Source organism: Spermophilus citellus (assembly GCF_964194105.1).
Source record: "Spermophilus citellus genome assembly, chromosome: 3".
NCBI lineage: Eukaryota > Metazoa > Chordata > Mammalia > Rodentia > Sciuridae > Spermophilus > Spermophilus citellus.
In genome coordinates this window covers 172,849,553-172,867,040 of record NC_138184.1, presented here as the reverse complement: position 1 = coordinate 172,867,040, position 17,488 = coordinate 172,849,553, and the positions used below count along the sequence as shown (strand labels likewise).

General features: G+C 35.8%; 1 protein-coding gene across 1 annotated transcript in view; it reads left to right on the top strand.

The window, feature by feature from the left end:
* RELN (reelin) overlaps positions 1–17,488 on the top strand; it is a 469,728-nt gene that overhangs the window by 345,627 nt on the left and 106,613 nt on the right. The window contains exons 24-28 of the mRNA XM_081286786.1: positions 112–298; positions 6,364–6,569; positions 10,604–10,775; positions 11,107–11,307; positions 15,943–16,175. Coding sequence (XP_081142912.1) covers positions 112–298; positions 6,364–6,569; positions 10,604–10,775; positions 11,107–11,307; positions 15,943–16,175 — 999 coding nt within the window. The remainder of the gene's footprint in view (positions 1–111; positions 299–6,363; positions 6,570–10,603; positions 10,776–11,106; positions 11,308–15,942; positions 16,176–17,488) is intronic.

Sequence of the window (17,488 nt, the reverse complement as noted above, 5' to 3'; positions counted from 1 at the left end):
GCTAATGATAAGATGCAAGGAAAAGTGAGACACCTAACATGTTTTTGGCAAGATGGCTGTTGTGCTGCCAAGTAGTTGGTGACTTGGTTACTTGGCCCTGCTCTCTCATAGGTGTGATCAAGGATACCAAGGCACTGAATGCCATCCAGAAGCTGCACTTCCTTCCACAATTATGTCAGATTTTGAGAACCAGAATGGTTGGGAGTCTGACTGGCAAGAAGTAATTGGGGGAGAAATTGTAAAACCAGAACAAGGATGTGGAGTTGTCTCTTCTGGATCATCTCTGTACTTCAGCAAGGTATGACCAAGAGTGGGGTGAGTCACGGGGGCAGTGGCTACTTTAATGTGTGACTTGCTTAGAGCACAGGCTGAACTCCAAAAGTACATATATGCAATGTTTTGCTTTGCCCACATTCCCTGCTTTGACAGGGTTTTGTTTAACTCCTATCGCTTCACTACGTTTTGGGAAACTTAAAAGAGTTTTTTGGTTGTTTTTTTTTTCATTGTTTTTGGTTACTACAGATCCAGATTAGGCTGGTTTGCAATTCTTATCCTTTTGTATCTGATCTCAATCCTGTTTCTTCTCTTCTGATGCCAGACAGGCTGTTTCTTGAGACTTTTTAAATGGGGAAGGCTCTTGGTATTTCCTTACCCTGGCCTTTGGCAGGTGTTTGGATGTGTGGGCTTCAGGTGAGAAATGAGCAGGGGTAGGAGTAGAAGGGCTTAGAGATTAAGGAAGCAACTCTGGAGCCAGTCTATATGATTCAACCTGATTCTACCATTTCCTAGCTCTGTGATTTTGAGCACATTACTTTGATCTCCTTGTGGCTTCACATTCTCATCTGCTGCAAAATTGGGACAATAGAGAATCTATGTTAGGGGTTTTATGTCGATTAAATGAGCTAGAATTTAACAATTATGTAAAAGAATCTCTGACATATAGAAAACCACTTTTATGTTTATTTATTAATTTGTCATTCCATTAATCTCAGAAATATGATTGGAGAAAGGAGGAAAAAGGGTAGGGAGGGCTGTCCCAAGAGAACTGAGCAGCTGTCCATGGTGAGCAGAAATCTCAGGTCTTGTTTTGGCTTGGTTCCATAGATACTGGTGAAACTCTACATAAAAGTTTATCTTGCAGTCTTCAGCTTTCATACTAGTGCTACAAAATTAGGCATGCAGATTGGTAGATTCCAAGTAGGGACCACAGTATAATTGACTGATTATGTTAGAATACCTACAATCCTTATTGCTTGGTTAGGGATGAGATAGAGGTAATCATCTGCTTCTCCTCCCTTGCTACAGTATAGATTGAACATTCTTTTCCTGTCTGCTCCAGTGTATCTTCTTATGTAATTTTCAAAGGGACTAGAAAGGGTACAGTTTTAATCTCCAAACTGAACGACATCTCTTAACTGTTATTATTGGCAGCTCTCTTTAGAACGTGTAGTGCTTAAATACTACTTTCCAGAAAGGACTAGAGCCACCAGTTCTGAGACAATTAGAAATGTCCTACTTTACATCAGGTACTAAGTAAAGAGGTGTGAATAATATACCATAGGGCTGATATGTTGCAGAATATGTTTAGGCAGAAATCCAAGATAAATTAATTTATGCAAGTGCAAAAATAGATACAGGTTTTGTTTTGATGCAGGTGCAGAACAAAGAATCAGAAAATAAACAAGACAAGGAATGATAGAAAGTCAGGAATGGATTCATTGACAATGAAGGTCCTCTAATGAATATTATAAAAGATAATAGTCAATGAATGATCAACATGTATTATATAGATCTGCATATGCTATAAAATTGCACAGAAAAGAGAAGGCTATAAGCATCAATTTTAAAATAAGATTATGAGAGCTGGGGTTGTAGCTCAGTGGTAAAGTGCTTGCCTAGCATGTTTGAGGCTGTGGGTTCAATCCCCAGCAACATATTAAAAAAAAAACTAAATAAACAAAATAAAGTTTTGTAGTTTTTTTAAAGTGCCTGACCTTCTAAGGAATAACTGAAATAAAATTTTTAAAAAATAAGATTATGAATCTTTCACCAACATATACCCAAATATCCCAGTAAATGTGTGTGTACACACACACATACACAAATTTTAAATACATAAAAGATCTGTGTTACATGTCATTATTTCTTCCACTTAATTCAAGAGAGCCTACAGAGTAAGATTACCTGGGTTTGTATCTGTGCTCCAAAACTTATTTATTGATTGGCCTTTCAAAGTTATGACATCTCTCTGTATTATAGTTTTCTTGTCTGTAAAGTGGGATTTTTGAGAGTAATAAGTGAGTTAATGCAGTAAGAACAAAAAATAATGTTGGGCACATCAAAAAAGCACAGTAAATGTTAGCTATCATAATTATATTTTATGAAAATAAATTTCAAATTGGTATTATTGAATTTGTCTACATAATTTTAAAAGTGAAATTTTTCTCTTTACCTCCCAATCCAGCTTTCCCTTGCAAATTTTTGTCAGAATATCTCAGAGTAATTGCTTGCTTTTTTTTTTTTTTCTTAAATGATTCAGATCTGTTTAGATATCTAGTTGGGGAAACCACCTGAAGTCAAAAAAGGGAAAAACTGGTTTCATGCAGTCAAAACACAAGGAGGCCTCATAGTTGTCAATAACTCAAATGCCCACAGAGCCATCTCTATCTCCATTCCATTGTCACGCAGTGACAAGGGAAAAAAAAAAAAACAGAGGAAGGTTTTAGAGTGACAATCTCTCTGTCCTGAGAGGAATGATGGTCAGAGCCATAGTCATATGCTCACTGGTTTGGTAGAGAAGGGGGATACCAATTTGGCAGTCCCCCAGCAAACATTTGGAAGTGGAGAATACGCAAGATCCCAAAAGAAGGACTTTAGGCCATGCACAAAACACCCTTGATTAACTTACCTAAAAATATACTTCCATCCTTTTCCTTTCCTCTTGTCAATGTCCAGGATGGTCTCCTCCCCTCCCTGCATAACTTATATTCATTTTCCAAACATGAGTCTTCTGCTTCAGCCAGGAAACACTCCTGATCATCCAAGGTTTCCAGTTTCCCTGCCTTGCTCTGGATCCTGTGCCCCATTACACTTCCTTTTTTTTTTTTTTTTTGCATCACATAAACCTTTCAGCATCCATCCACTCAAAGCCTGCTGTGTCCATGAAGACTTTGGGAGCTAGGGAAAATTGTAGTAATCTCTTTATCTTTAGAACACTCTCCATTTATACATCTACTGATCATCTTTTTTTTGTATCCGCACAGTACCTAGCAGAATGTAGAAGCCCACTAACAGAGTTAAACTCTAGATAAAGTGTTAGGCTCCAAAATTCATGCCTGGCACTAGACATACACGTGTCAATAAATACTCTGAATACTAAATAGATTTGAGAACTAGTAAGTGATCATAAGACCAAAGGGGCCTCAACAAGGAACCAGGACTTGGTCTGCAGTCCTCAGTTGTCATCTCTGTCTCTGCTGCAAATCTGTGGGCCCTTTGCATGGTTGTTTCTATAATACATGGTACAAAAATTGAAGAAGGGAATGAGTGAGTGAAGGAAGGAAGGAAGGAAGTTAAGAAAGAAATATTGAAGGAATGGTTACTATCAAATAAATCGAAGTCTTTGTTTTTAGGGCATTTTGATTAGCTAAAGAAATTTCAATGGAAAGCAAAAGATAAAGATAAATGAAGTATTTTAGAGGTTCTGTTGTAAAAGTTCTAGTTGTGAAAGCATTCCTTATTAAAACTTATTTCATTTTTGGCTAAACCCTTAAAGTAGTGAACCATTTTAATCTAGAATTTGAGGATAAAGTTGAAAGGTAATTTCCACACTCCCGGAATGAGGAGATGCTTAACCTACTACTCAAACACACATGCACATAGAAACACACATGTGCACATATGTCTGCACATATGCACAAATCCATTGATCACAGTGTAACAGAAGAACTTCAAAGCATCTTTTACATCCACTTCTAAATTCCAACAAAAACTTTGTCATGAGCCATTTCCTTTCCTTTTTTCTTTTTTTTCCCCTCTTCCTTTAAAACAATATTCAGCATTATTTCAGGTCACTGAACAAAAGAAAATGATTTGTGCTATTCTCTAGGAAAAAACACTTTCAGTGCCAAACTAAGCATTAGTGTGATATTTTCCATCATTTACAAAAATCCCACAAAACCATCTTTCGAAACCTCTGTAGACTAACACTATCATCTCCTGGAAAAACAACTCTGCTCTGTGAATTTCACAATAGAACAATCATTCCAACCAGCTAATTGTGATAATTGGCTTTTTTTTTTAACTGTCCTCACCTTAGATGTTTATCCTTCTGGCTCATTTCCACATGCCAAGTTTTTCACAAGTTTGCTTACATTGGAATTAACCTGCTAGGTTCTATAGGTTTTCCTCTAAAAATCATTCTTCCTGCAATGAGCCTGGAGCATGAAAATACTAGGATCACTGAGGGTTTCAAATCAACAATCAGAAAAATTTTAAGTACCTATAACAAGTTCAAAATGCATATTACTTATAAGATTCCTTCAAATACATACTTAAAAATAAAAGTTTCAAGGAGTGAGTTCCAGCCTCAGAATTAACTTCAATTCTCATTTTGTGGGAACCTTCATTTGTCTTGGAGTCTCTTAACTGGCTTTAGTTCTGACAATAGCAGAGTACTCCTTTAATTAGTCCCAAATATTGACCCTGTAACTTCTGATAGCTAAAACCCTTCCATAATGAACTTAGTGGATTAGAGTAGGGTTCAGGTTGTAAAGATGAGGAGTGTTTTCTGTACTATGTATACCATCTCAGTTTTTCTTTTCTTTTTTTTTACTTTGATAAGTTTCAGTTTATTCCACTTAGGACATTTTTATACTTAATGAAGACATAATAAAAAAGCATTTAAACAGATGTATAAAGAAAATAAAAATACACTTTCTATCCAATTAATTCTTTTTATTTATTTATTTATTTATTTTTGCATTACAATTCTTAATACACCATTATACCATAATTTATCATATCTCTGATTATATATAAGGTATGTTGACACCAAATTCACATCTTCATACATGTATTTTGTATAATGATGAGGGTCTCCTTCCACCATCCATGCTATTCCGCTTCTCCCTTCCTTTCCCTCCCTCCCTTTTCCCCTATCTAGAGGTAATCTTCCTCCCTTGTTCTTCCTCCCCAACCCCATTTTTTCTTACTGACTTTTTAGTTGAATTCCTTATGAGTTCTCTGAGATCAACTCAGAGAAGTCCATGGATTAATCAATACCTGCTTAGGAAAAAAGTATCAAAAGCAAACCTTCTTTCAGTTCCCTTTTTATGAAACCATTCACACACAACAACAGTGACATTCTTGTCGTTTGTATACCTCACCACAATACCATGATGCTCAGGGGACAGACATACCAATGGGAAAAGGTGAGTTAAAGTGGATTTGTGGGAAGTTTTAACCCTTTAAAGACATAACAAGATTGTTTAGTGGTTGTAATAACTAATTTAAATGAACCCTTCCCAACCTCTGTATTGAAAAGTGAAAGACAGACAGGCAGATAGCAGGCAGGCAGACTAGGTGCGTGACACACTGCAGTACTCTCTTTTGCCAAGAAATTTCTGTCTTGCCTGTTTGATTTTGTTTCCCATGGGAGAGGAGGATCCAGGCATATCTCTGGAGAGGATGTTCCCTCAGGAAGGCACACAGTGAGCTAGACAGTTTCTGTGTCATGTGTTATTTCACCCAATGGTCACAACATCCTATGAGTAAGGTATTTTTACCATATTGTACCTTTGAGGAAAATAAGAGCTCAGAAAGGCCACACAGCTCCTGAACAGTATTGGGCTGAGATTCAAACCCAGATTCACGTGGGGCTGGGGATGTACCTCAGTGTTAGCGTGCCTGCCTAGCATGCACAAGGCCCTGGTTCTCTCCCTGACACTGAAAAAACAAAAACCAAAAAGCCATCTGATTTCAAGGTATATTGTCTTCCTTCTCCATTACTCTGCCCAAAGGAGATTTGTAAAGCAAAAGCTGGGAGTGTTTTAATTAAAGTTAATTTTGCTTCATTTAAAAAAAAAAAAACTTTCAAATACCCTTCGGTATAATGAGAAATTCCAAAGGGCCTCATAATCTATTCTGGGAATCAGTGATGAAGAGATTAAACAAATATATCCAAGAACAGGTACTATAGCTAGCACAGAACAACAAAATGGCAAAGCTTGCTCCTCCCAGTAGTAACTGGGGACAAAACCACCTCTACATAGTGTTAGGATGTTCATGTGAATTTGGAACTGAACAGTCAAATGCCAAAGAGCTCTCAAATGATTGACAGTGGTTTTATTGTTCTTTGGAAAGGCTGGGAAAAGACAATTGGTGAGCTGGGATCTGGATACCTCTTGGGTGGACTTTGTCCAGTTCTACATCCAGATAGGCGGAGAGAGTGGTGCGTGCAACAAACCCGACAGCCGAGAGGAGGGTGTCCTCCTCCAGTACAGCAACAACGGGGGCATCCAGTGGCACCTGCTGGCAGAGATGTACTTCTCAGATTTCAGCAAGCCAAGGTAACCTCCCACCTACTGGGTCTTCCAGTGGTTTCTGGGAATGGTAAAGATTACATTTTTTGTTGAGGCATTTCTAAAATGTTGACAGTTACAAAAATAGCCAATCCATAAATATTTAACACAAATGATAACCCAGAATATAAAGATTTCATTTCACTTTCACTTCATTTCTGTTCTGGTGGAACAAAACCCCATTTGCATTCATGTTGGAGTTTTTAAATATTTTGAAAAAATTCGTGGCTAAAAGAAAAGCAAGATGATAGACCACTGTTTACCCAGTGTGCTATAAGGATATTCCAAGCTCACTTTTCCATTGGAAGATTTTTGGTTTGGGTTTTGGTTTTATATGTAACACAAAATATGCTCAACTGTTAGATTCAAGAGCAAGATGGGTTTGTTGTTGTTAAAAGTTTTCATGTGGCTACATCCAGGACTAGTCCTAAATAATATATGAATGAGTCTGTAGAGTTCAGATTTTCTAAAAATTTTCATTGGCCTATCCTATAGATGGAGAATATATGTTATTAAATATTTCAGCTGGGCCACAATGGCCCACACCTGTAATCTGAGCAACTTGGGATACTGAAGCAGAAGAATTGCAGGTTCAAGGCCAGCCTCAGCAATTTAGCAAGGCCCTAAGCAACTTAGTGAGACCCTGTCTCAAAATAAAAAATTAAAAGGGCTAGATATGTAGCTCAGTGGTAAAATGCTCCTGGGTTCAGACCACAGTTACTGAGGGAGAAAAAAAATTCAGACAACAACTGTTGAAGCGTTTAGAAAAATAATTTTGTGCATTAGGCAGTCAATATTTTAAAATTTAGTTCTTTTGTAATTATGTAGTATTTCGAAATTCTGTGTTTATACTTTACATTTTACATAAATATTAAAATTCATGCAAAGATCACTTTTAGAGTGTTTCTTTTTCTAATCTCTATATTTCCACTTTAATGCAAGGCAAAATTCTTCTTACATGTTGATCACTGATGATTATTAAGCTTTACTATATTAATATTGTTCCTGTTTTGCATATTACAACTGAGTCTGGTATTGAAAAACAATTATTGAGAAACATGTAGATCAAAGTCTTACAAATCAAATATATTTTAAACAACAAAAAAATATATATATATATTTTAAACATACCACTTCAAATATACCTTTATTACAGGTAAAAGGTTTACAAGTTTGTGTTTTCAAAATATTGGGTCCCTTAAAGGCAATATAATTCTCCATAATATATAACACAAGTAAACATGAAAAATATTTTTATCTAAGGAACATAGGGTAGAGGCTGAAACCAGAAATGAAACACCTGGGCAACATGAGATTTAACATCTAGTGAGAAAGTCATGAATCCTGGATAGGACAGGAAACCTAGCGAGAGTCCCCAAGATGCAGTCCAGTAGAACTAGTGGGGGTGGAGGAGGGGGGTAACAGTGCCAAACTGGTTTAAACAACAGTTTAGAATAAGATAAATTATTTTTCCAAGTAATTTAGTGGTCAATTGGATATTATTTGTTCAATAAAGTGACTAGACAACTATGTAAATAAACAAACATTAAATGGCTTGTTCAAATCCCAGAAATACTTAGTTTAAACTAAAGTAGATAGCCTGGATTCCAGGCATTGTGAGCCACCTCAAATGTTTTATTTATGGGAATATTTATGGGAGGCCAAAGAATCCACCATATTCTCTCAGGTTTCTGTGATGCTGAACTGATTAAGAAAGTCTGAGTTGAAATATATGGTAAAAAAGACCCCATTCATGGTGGCAAATACATAAATAAATATAAGAAGTAACTTTAACAAACAATAATGAGAATTTCTGTGAAGAAAACTACAAAAGTTCAAAATCTCTTTCAGAAATACAGAAGACAACAAATAATATATAAAGAACTCAAAAAACTTAACTTAGAATAAATAAATAAAAACTTAAAATAAAGGCATGCTGTCCATCTAGAACTACAAGAAAACAAACAGTCCAATCAATAAATGGGCTAAGGACCTGCACAGACACTTCTCAAAAAAAGATAAACATTTGATCAACAAATATATGAAAAAATGTTCAACATCTCTAGTGATTAGAGAAATATAAATCAAAACTACTCTAAGATTTTATCTCATGCCAGTCAGAATGACAATTATTAAGAATATAGGCAACAATAAATGTTGTCAAGGATGTAGAAGAAAAGGCACACCCATATATTATTGGTGGAACTGCAAATTGGTGCAACCAATGTGGAAAGCAGTATGGAGATTCCTTACAAAACTTGGAATGGAACCACCAGCTATCACATCTTCATCTGTACCCAAAGGACTTGAAATCAGCATACTATAGTAACACAGCCACATCAGTGTTTTTAGCAGCTCAATTCACAAAAACTAAACTGTGGAAGCAACCTAGATGCCCTTCAATAGATGAATGGATAAAGAAACTGTGGTACATATACACAATGATATATTACTCAGCATTAAAAGAGAATAAAATTATGGCATTTGTAGGTAAATGGATGGAATTGGAGAATATTATGCTAAGCGAAGTAAGCCAATCGCAAAAAACCAAAGACTGAATGTTCTGTCTGATATGTAGATGCTGATCCATAAGGGGGTGAGGGGACATGGGAAAAATAGAGTAACTTTGATTGGGCAAAGGGGAGGGAGGGATGGGGAGGGTGCATGGGGACAGGAAATATGGTGGAATGAGATGGACATCATTACCCTAGGTACATATATGATTGCACATATGATGTGAAAAGTAGGAAAGCTAATTGGGAAAAGTATTTGCAACAAATATGAGATAAAGGATCAATGTCCCTGTAAAAAGCTTATACAAATTGTCAAGAAAAGCACTAAGATCCCACAATAATGGGAAAAATAAATAAAAGGAATGAGTGGATGTTACTAAAGAGGAAGTATATATGTTTAATAAAACGTGAATCATAATAAACTTCCATTGCATGAAAAGATACCATTTTTTAACAGTCACGATGCCAATTTTTTTAATGGTAGCACCCAGAGCTGTCTCCACATGGGAACAGCAAAACAGTCTCTCTTGTGTCATCCTGCAAATTATCATAAACCATTATAACCCTTCCAGACAGGAATTTAGAAAATCAAGAGCCTTAAACATGACCAGTTTACTTGACCCAATAATTTCACTTCTAGGACTCTTACCAAAAAATAAATAAATAAATAAAGTAAGGTGTAGAGGAAGCTTTATGTATAGGAAGTCCCACCACAAAATTATTTGTAATAGGGAAAGATAAACACTAGCATGTCCATGTGATGAAAAATCATAGACATTAAATTGTTCTTAAATAATTTTACTGACCTAAGTACTTATGATACAATGTTGTTCCAAAATGTAAATGCCTATAAAATAAATTACAGAGTAGGATAATATACATCAAAATGTTAACAGAGCCAGACGTGGTGGCACATGCCTATAATACCAGCGGTTCCGGAGGCTGAGGCAGGAGGATCAAAAGTTCGAAGCCAGCCTCAGCAAAAAAGTGAGGTGCTGAGCAACTCAGTGAGACCCTCTCTCTAAATAAATACAAAATAGGGCTGGGGATGTGGTTTAGTGATAGAGTGCCCCTGAGTTCAATCCCTGGTACCAAAAAAAAAAAAAAAATGTTCACAAAGACCAACCATACTTAGATTTTTTTCCCTGGTAAGAATTACCCTTACAACTTTAAAATTACCATTATTAATGTAATAATTATGAAGGAACTGGTTTTTTCTTGATATTTCTTTAAAAGTTATGAGCCACCTTCTGGTAGTCAAAAGAAGTGGGTGAATCAAATGCAGCTGAAATATTTTTCTTCTTCTCCAAAAGATACCATTCCAAATGAAGTAAACATGATCAGGATCAAACTTTCTCACAACATTAAGCCTCCTTGTCTGATCTGTCCAAACTTAGAATTTCAAAATATCAAACTAAAATCTCCTGTTGCTAAGTTTGTTATTTCACCAGCTTCTAAGAAAAACACAGCTTTTCCTTTCCTCTCCATAAATGATTTGCTCTTCTGCAGATTTGTGTATCTGGAGCTTCCAGTCGCTGCTAAGACCCCTTGCACCAGGTTCCGCTGGTGGCAGCCTGTGTTCTCTGGGGAGGACTATGACCAGTGGGCAGTAGATGACATCATCATTCTGTCAGAGAAGCAGAAGCAGGTTATTCCAGTTGTGAACCCAACTTTACCCCAGGTATTTTAGTGTTTGTAACTTCATTTTTTGGTTACCTCTCTTGGCTACTAGCTCACAGATTATTTGGATGTGAAAAGGACTATAAAGTCTAACCAAGTTATCAAGCAGAATGGTTAGAGTGTTTATAAAATGATTATAAACATCAGCAAAGTATTTTTGATTGTTAAATCATCAAGAGAAAATGTGAATGGCAGTCAAAAGAAAGTTAATTTAGAGGATCTTCTTTATTTTCCTAGAAATACAAGTGGTGCATGTCATGAACTGAAAATTCCTTTCTTGTTTTCAGAGCTATCAAATTACTTTTCTGCTTTATTTATGTTGTTTGTATTAGAACTTTTATGAGAAACCAGCATTTGATTACCCTATGAATCAAATGAGTGTGTGGTTGATGTTGGCTAATGAAGGAATGGTTAAAAATGAAACCTTTTGTGCCACCACGCCTTCAGCCATGGTGTTTGGAAAATCAGATGGAGATCGATTTGCAGTAACTCGAGATTTGACCCTTAAACCTGGATATGTGCTACAGTTCAAGGTATTTATGCACAAAGATCTTCCCAAAGCAGGTAAAAGAGTAAAATCATCTTGCACATTTATAAGTAAAACAAAGAACACAAATTTTTCCTATTCTGTTAACAAAGGCACTCACTTGAATGAAAAAGATTCCTCAATCACAGAATGACAGAGCTGAAAAGATCTACTCATAAGGAAAAAAAGTTTATCAGTTTTCAAGAAGTCCTAGAAGTTGTGTCTATATCATTCTATTTCTTTAAGTACTATGGAACTTGTCCATAATTAAAAATAACATGGACCTTGAAGACATCAATCTGATGGTGATTTAATCCCATGCTTCTTAATGGGGCTGGATAAGCCTCCCTTTTCAGTTTATTAGTGATGTTTGGACTTATGAGTTATTTTATGAATTTACTATAGGATTTCCAAATAATTTCCCCTCCTTTACTCCACTTATAATTGTTCTCCTAAAAGCCTATTTTTTTTCAGCACTGTGGTAACATATCAACATGTATAGCAAGTATTTACTTTGACAAGCACTTGTCTCAGAACCCTAATCAAAATTTCATTGTGTTTATAATAAAATCCCATTGGTGAATTCTGGGGTCGAAAGTAATGCAGTTTTAATGAGCTAGCACAACTTCATGGTCCCTACATAACGGCAGGATGCAGATGCTAAATAATTTACAAATGGAATTATTAAAGAGATCAGATGTTTATAGGCAGCTCTTCAAATATAATTTCCACAAGCCTGTAAACAAGGAAGTTAGTCATAAATAATATGATTAGTAAAATGTTATCCTTCCCTGTTTAGATTTTGATGCTAAACTGTAATGGGGAAAGCATCAATAATGGTACATGAATAATGGTACATTCATGTGTTGGTAACACTTAAAATGGTAACAAAATAACATTAGTGTAAGATATATTTCCAGAATACTGTGCTATTTCTCATCATATTTTCCATTTAATCACTCACAAAACCATGGTAAGTTAGGCATTAAATTCTGCAGGGTGATATTCTAAAGTTTAAAAAATCTAAATTTAAAAAAAAATTGTTAAGTACTTAAAGGGAAAGAGTGCATAACACAAGAAAAATTTGAACCAGAAAACTAGATAGTCACAGTACAGTCATAAGAGTGCTTTAGTAGAAGTAGGCCATAAATTCTGCGAGAGTACCCTGCATGGATGGATGGATGGATGAAAATTTAAAACTTCTGGAAATATAGAGATTTAGACCGCTAAAATATGGAAGGGGTAATCCAGAAAGAAGAAACAAAACACTCAAATACATGAAAATGCAAATGAGAATGGCAGATTTAGAAACGTGGAGGAGTAAGAGGTATATGTAGCAGAGGTGAAAGAGCTCATTTTGATTATATTCTACACCAAGTCACTCGGATATTATCCCAAGAACAGTGAGTAACAGAGATTTTTAATCTATTGAGTGCCACAATCAGACCTGTATTTTAAAAGGGTCATTCTGGCAGCAATATGAGTGTTTACCTAACAAGGGGAAAGCAGTCAACAAGTACATTCGTTCAGCAAACATAAAGTCTCTATGTTTCAGACACTATTGTAGGCTATGAATAAATACAAAATAGAGAGTACAGGGTTGGGTGATGGAGAGCAGTAACCACTATATAAAGGATTGTCAGGTTGATCTCTAGTAAAATACTAGTCAAACTATAACCTATAAAAAATCAAGGAGTGAGTCATGCAGCTACACAGGGAAGATCACTGCAGGCACATGAAACAAAAAGTACCAGGTCTTGAGGTGGGAGTGTTTTTTGGAAATGTTTTAGAAACCACAAGGATGCCATCATGACTACAGCAGAGAAGTGAATAGAGTGTTAAAAAAAAGTCAGGTCAGACTTGGGCCTCTGTTCTGAATAAAGTGTCCAGCTAAAGGATGACATGCACTGACTTGGGATTTTAAATAATCACTGTGCTGGAAATCTGCTAGCAGAGGCAAGGACTACAGCAGAGATACCCTGGAGCAGCTATTGCAGTGATCCAACTAAGAATTGGTAGGAACAGGCTCTGCCAAGCAGTGGAAGAGACAGAGAAAAGTGATCAACTTTTCAAACATATTTGAGTAAAGTAACAATGTAGAGCTGCAGTGATAAATTAGGTCAGGTTAAAGCATATCTTGAGTTAAAAAGATAAGTACATAAGTCTGAGAGATGTTAAGGGAATAGTCAGCAGGTTTTGGTGACCTACTGGGTGATAGATCATAGCTGGGAGTCAGGGACATTCAGAAGGCACTCAAAGTTATGCTTATGAATGAGATTGAAAGCATGCACAGAATTAGAATGTATGAAAAACAAAAACGGAATCCTAAAAAACAGCAGCATTAGAAAATCAGGCTATGTGGTCAATTAAAAAAAAAAAGATGGTCAACGGTGTCAGAAGCAACAAAATAATCTGTAAAATAAGGATTAAATTTTTCCATCAGATTTAGTTTAATGGGGTTTCCTTGGTAATTCATTGCAATGGTAACAGCAAAAATCAGTTTATAATGGATTGAAAAATGTTGAGGAATTTATGCAGGAATTTATGCAGCAAATGTGGCCTTTATCTCAATATGTTTAACTGTGTAGTTACAGGCAGACCCAAAAATCATTAAGAATTTTCATTTTCTTTTGCTTTGCTTTTTAAAGTAGGAGAGACATAAGCATGTATAGATGATATTTAGCAGGTTCTCCAGTAAATATTTGCTAGATGTATATACAAATGGATCCTGAATGCAAAGTCTAAGTTGAATTATATATTTAATACAACTTAGAGTATGTCTATATCACTTTATTACCTGATTTCTAATCACAAACTTGTCAATGAACTAAAAGATCCAACAACTTGCCTACCTTAGAAATAATAACAGTCATAAAAATTCAAGAGAAAAAGCTGACTTTGTGTGCCCAATGAGGCTGCCATCACCAGGTGCCAGCCAAAGGCTATTTTTACTTGTGAGTAGTACAATAAAACAAATTTCTGCTAGAAGATCTTTTTTAAAACATTTTTTTCTTTTTAGTTGTAGATGGACACAATACCTTTATTTTATTTGTTCTTATTTTTAATAGAACCTAGTGCCTCATGCATGCTAGGCAAGCGCTCTACCCCTAAGCCACAACCCCAGTCCTTAGAAGATCTTTATCATGCATTTGAGAGTGCAAATCGTTAATTATATCCTTCACATTTTACTACATAAACTTAAATAAATGAGTCACATTAAAATTCCTACCAGTCAAAAGTATAAATCCTTCTGAGAGATTTTTTTTTCTAGCTCTGAGTTTGGAAATGAGGAAAATACAGATTTTTAAAGACTAGATAAAGCTACCCTACAGTCACAAGGATTAACTGATTTATCTCATGAACTCCAACCCCCATTATTATGTGTCTCTGGCCCTCTCTACCTTTATGTCTTCCTTTAGTCTTTAGTCATAACCATGTTCTTTTGGTTCCTTACTGCAATTTTTCTTGTAATTAGACTATGCTTATTTTAAAGTCTCCTGAAATAAAATCCCATCAAAGCTCCAGTCCAAAATGTTAATAAGATCTAAACAGACCACTCACCTAAGACACCAGTAATTAAATAAATAGGGGGAATGTCTGAAAGTTATAGCTATCAAAAATGAAAACTAAAACAGTATTGAAATTCATTTATGTATGTATTAGTTTAGAAAGAAACTATCTTAAGCTGTTATAATACCCAGTGCTGTGGTAAAACTGATCTATTTAAACCTAACTGATACTAAATGAACACCTATAATTAGAAAATGTAAAATGTGTTTCTATATTTGACTCAGTAATACCATTCCTAGGGATTTATCTGGTGATAACAAATCAACTGAAAAGGAAAAGATATATTCATTGCTAAGTTGCATAAGATAATAAAGTAATGTTAATTAGAAAATAGGAGGAAAGTTCTAGAAATGTGATCGCCTCAACTACATGTCCAAAATATATAATACCACATAAAAAGAATAAAGAAAAACAGAAAAATAAAAACAGTTATGCCAAGCAATATGATTTAGGTTGCATTTTTTTACATTTTCTTTTCATTATTATGAATCCTATGACAGTCTCTACTCAAGGACAGAATGATAATAGTTCTTTTTCTTAATTATGTTGCTTAATTTTTGATGTAGCAAAAATTTAGCACTTTCATCTAAACTGATTCTGATTTCTTAGTAAGTTTTGGCCAAAAAAAAAAGAAAAAAAACAGAATAAAGATTTTGGTTATGTGGAAAGCAGAGAACCCAGCCTTCTCTTCCTGCTCTGAGGAAAACACCTGCTTCTCCATCTTCTGCTTTCCCTTTTTATACCAAGAGGGAGAAGGACGCAATTTCTTGGTTTTTATCTTTTGTCTAAGACTCCAGAAACACAGACATTATACTTTTTTCTTCTTTTTTATAGTCCCAAGAAACCCATAAAGTAGGTAGCTTGGTCAGCTTTCTGCTAAAAAGTACTTGCTGCTTGCATCCACCAAAAAAATCCCAGAATTTATGGTAGGGCTTTGGTTGGGATTGAGCTGCACAGTCTTGACATTGTGATTTCATGCAGACTGAGTAGAAAGGGCTCTGGCTGCTGTAGTGCCTAATTTGTTGGATGATGTCTTGGAACCAAAACTTACACTTTCTGTCCTTTTTAACAGCTAAACATAGGATGTGCCAATCAGTTCAGCAATACTGCCCCAGTTCTTCTTCAGTACTCTCATGATGCTGGAATGTCCTGGTTTCTGGTGAAAGAAGGCTGTTTCCCAGCTTCTACAGGCAAAGGATGCGAAGGGAGCTCCAGGGAACTGAGTGAGCCCACCATGTATCATACAGGGGACTTTGAAGAATGGACAAGAATCACCATTGTTATTCCAAGGACTCTTGCAGCCAGGTAAGGTAATCTTTCTTATTATGTACCACAGCTACCATTTCATGGGAATATTTATTTATCTCAATAGCTACATTTCAAGAATTTCAATAACTTGAAAAAAATTATAGAATGTGTCTGTTTCTCTTCAAGTAATGACTTATAAGGTAAAGAACTCTAGGACAAAATTTCCAAAATAGGTGGAAATGGGTGTGTGTGTGTGTGTGTGTGTGTGTGTGTGTGTGTGTGCATGCGCGCGCTACACATATGCTCACACTTACTTGTAATTGAGACGGATTTGCTCACTTTCCCATTAATTCATTCAACAAAGATTTATTGCACACCTACCTGTGCCAAGTACTGTTCAGAGCATTGAGTAGACAGCAGTGAACAAAAGCCGTTGAAGTCTAAAGAGAGCTGTCAGGCATCATTACATCAGGCTTTTGCCATTTGTAGACTTTTAGTGATTTAGTGCCTCCTTGCGAGGACAAGTTGAGGTATCTTGCAAAATAAACGACCCCTTTAAATGAGCATTAAGAGCAATAATGAGCAATAAGATAATAGAAAGAGTAAAACAATTGATGAGGGAATTGGAAGTGAACCCATTTTATTAATAGGGCAACAATTTGAACTCTTAGCTTCCTGGAAGCTAGAACAAAGGGGGAAAATATAGCACAATTTAGTTCTCATTGTTAAGTAAAAAGAAGAAAAACAGAAATATTCCAATTTTTAAAATGCACTTTTTTCCAGGTTCAGTATTCTAGAATTAATTCATAGCATATTTGTACCAGATGTCATAGGTTACACAAAGATGGTTATATTTAACTCTATCATTTAAAAAAAGAAAGAAAGAAACATTCTTCAAGTGAACACTTCTTTTTCTATTTTATTTTTTGTAGCTGTAGATGGACAGCATTTCTTTATTTTATTTGTTTATTTGTATGTGGTGCTGAGGATCGAACCCAGTGCCTCACATGTGCAAGGCAAGCGCTCTGCCCTGAACTACAGCCTCAGCCCAAGTGGACACGCCTTAATTGAATTCTGGAACATAACCTTTACTGTAACTTAGTCAAGGCAGCTGGGTTCAGAGCTGAGATGATATAAAAAGTCTGTTTGTACTGCTTCCTGATGATGTAGCATGTGGTTGGGATACTCAGTAGGGTAATTAAGAAATATTTCCAACTTTCTTCCTTCCTGGAACAAGGTAGGGTTATACTCTCCCCCACAGCTTTGAAGTTTTTCATGGCCTAATGATATGTGAATGGACATGAAACCTGACTTTAAGAACTCACATGCATTTTTCTATGTCCCTGCTTCATAGAAGCATCACTGAAACA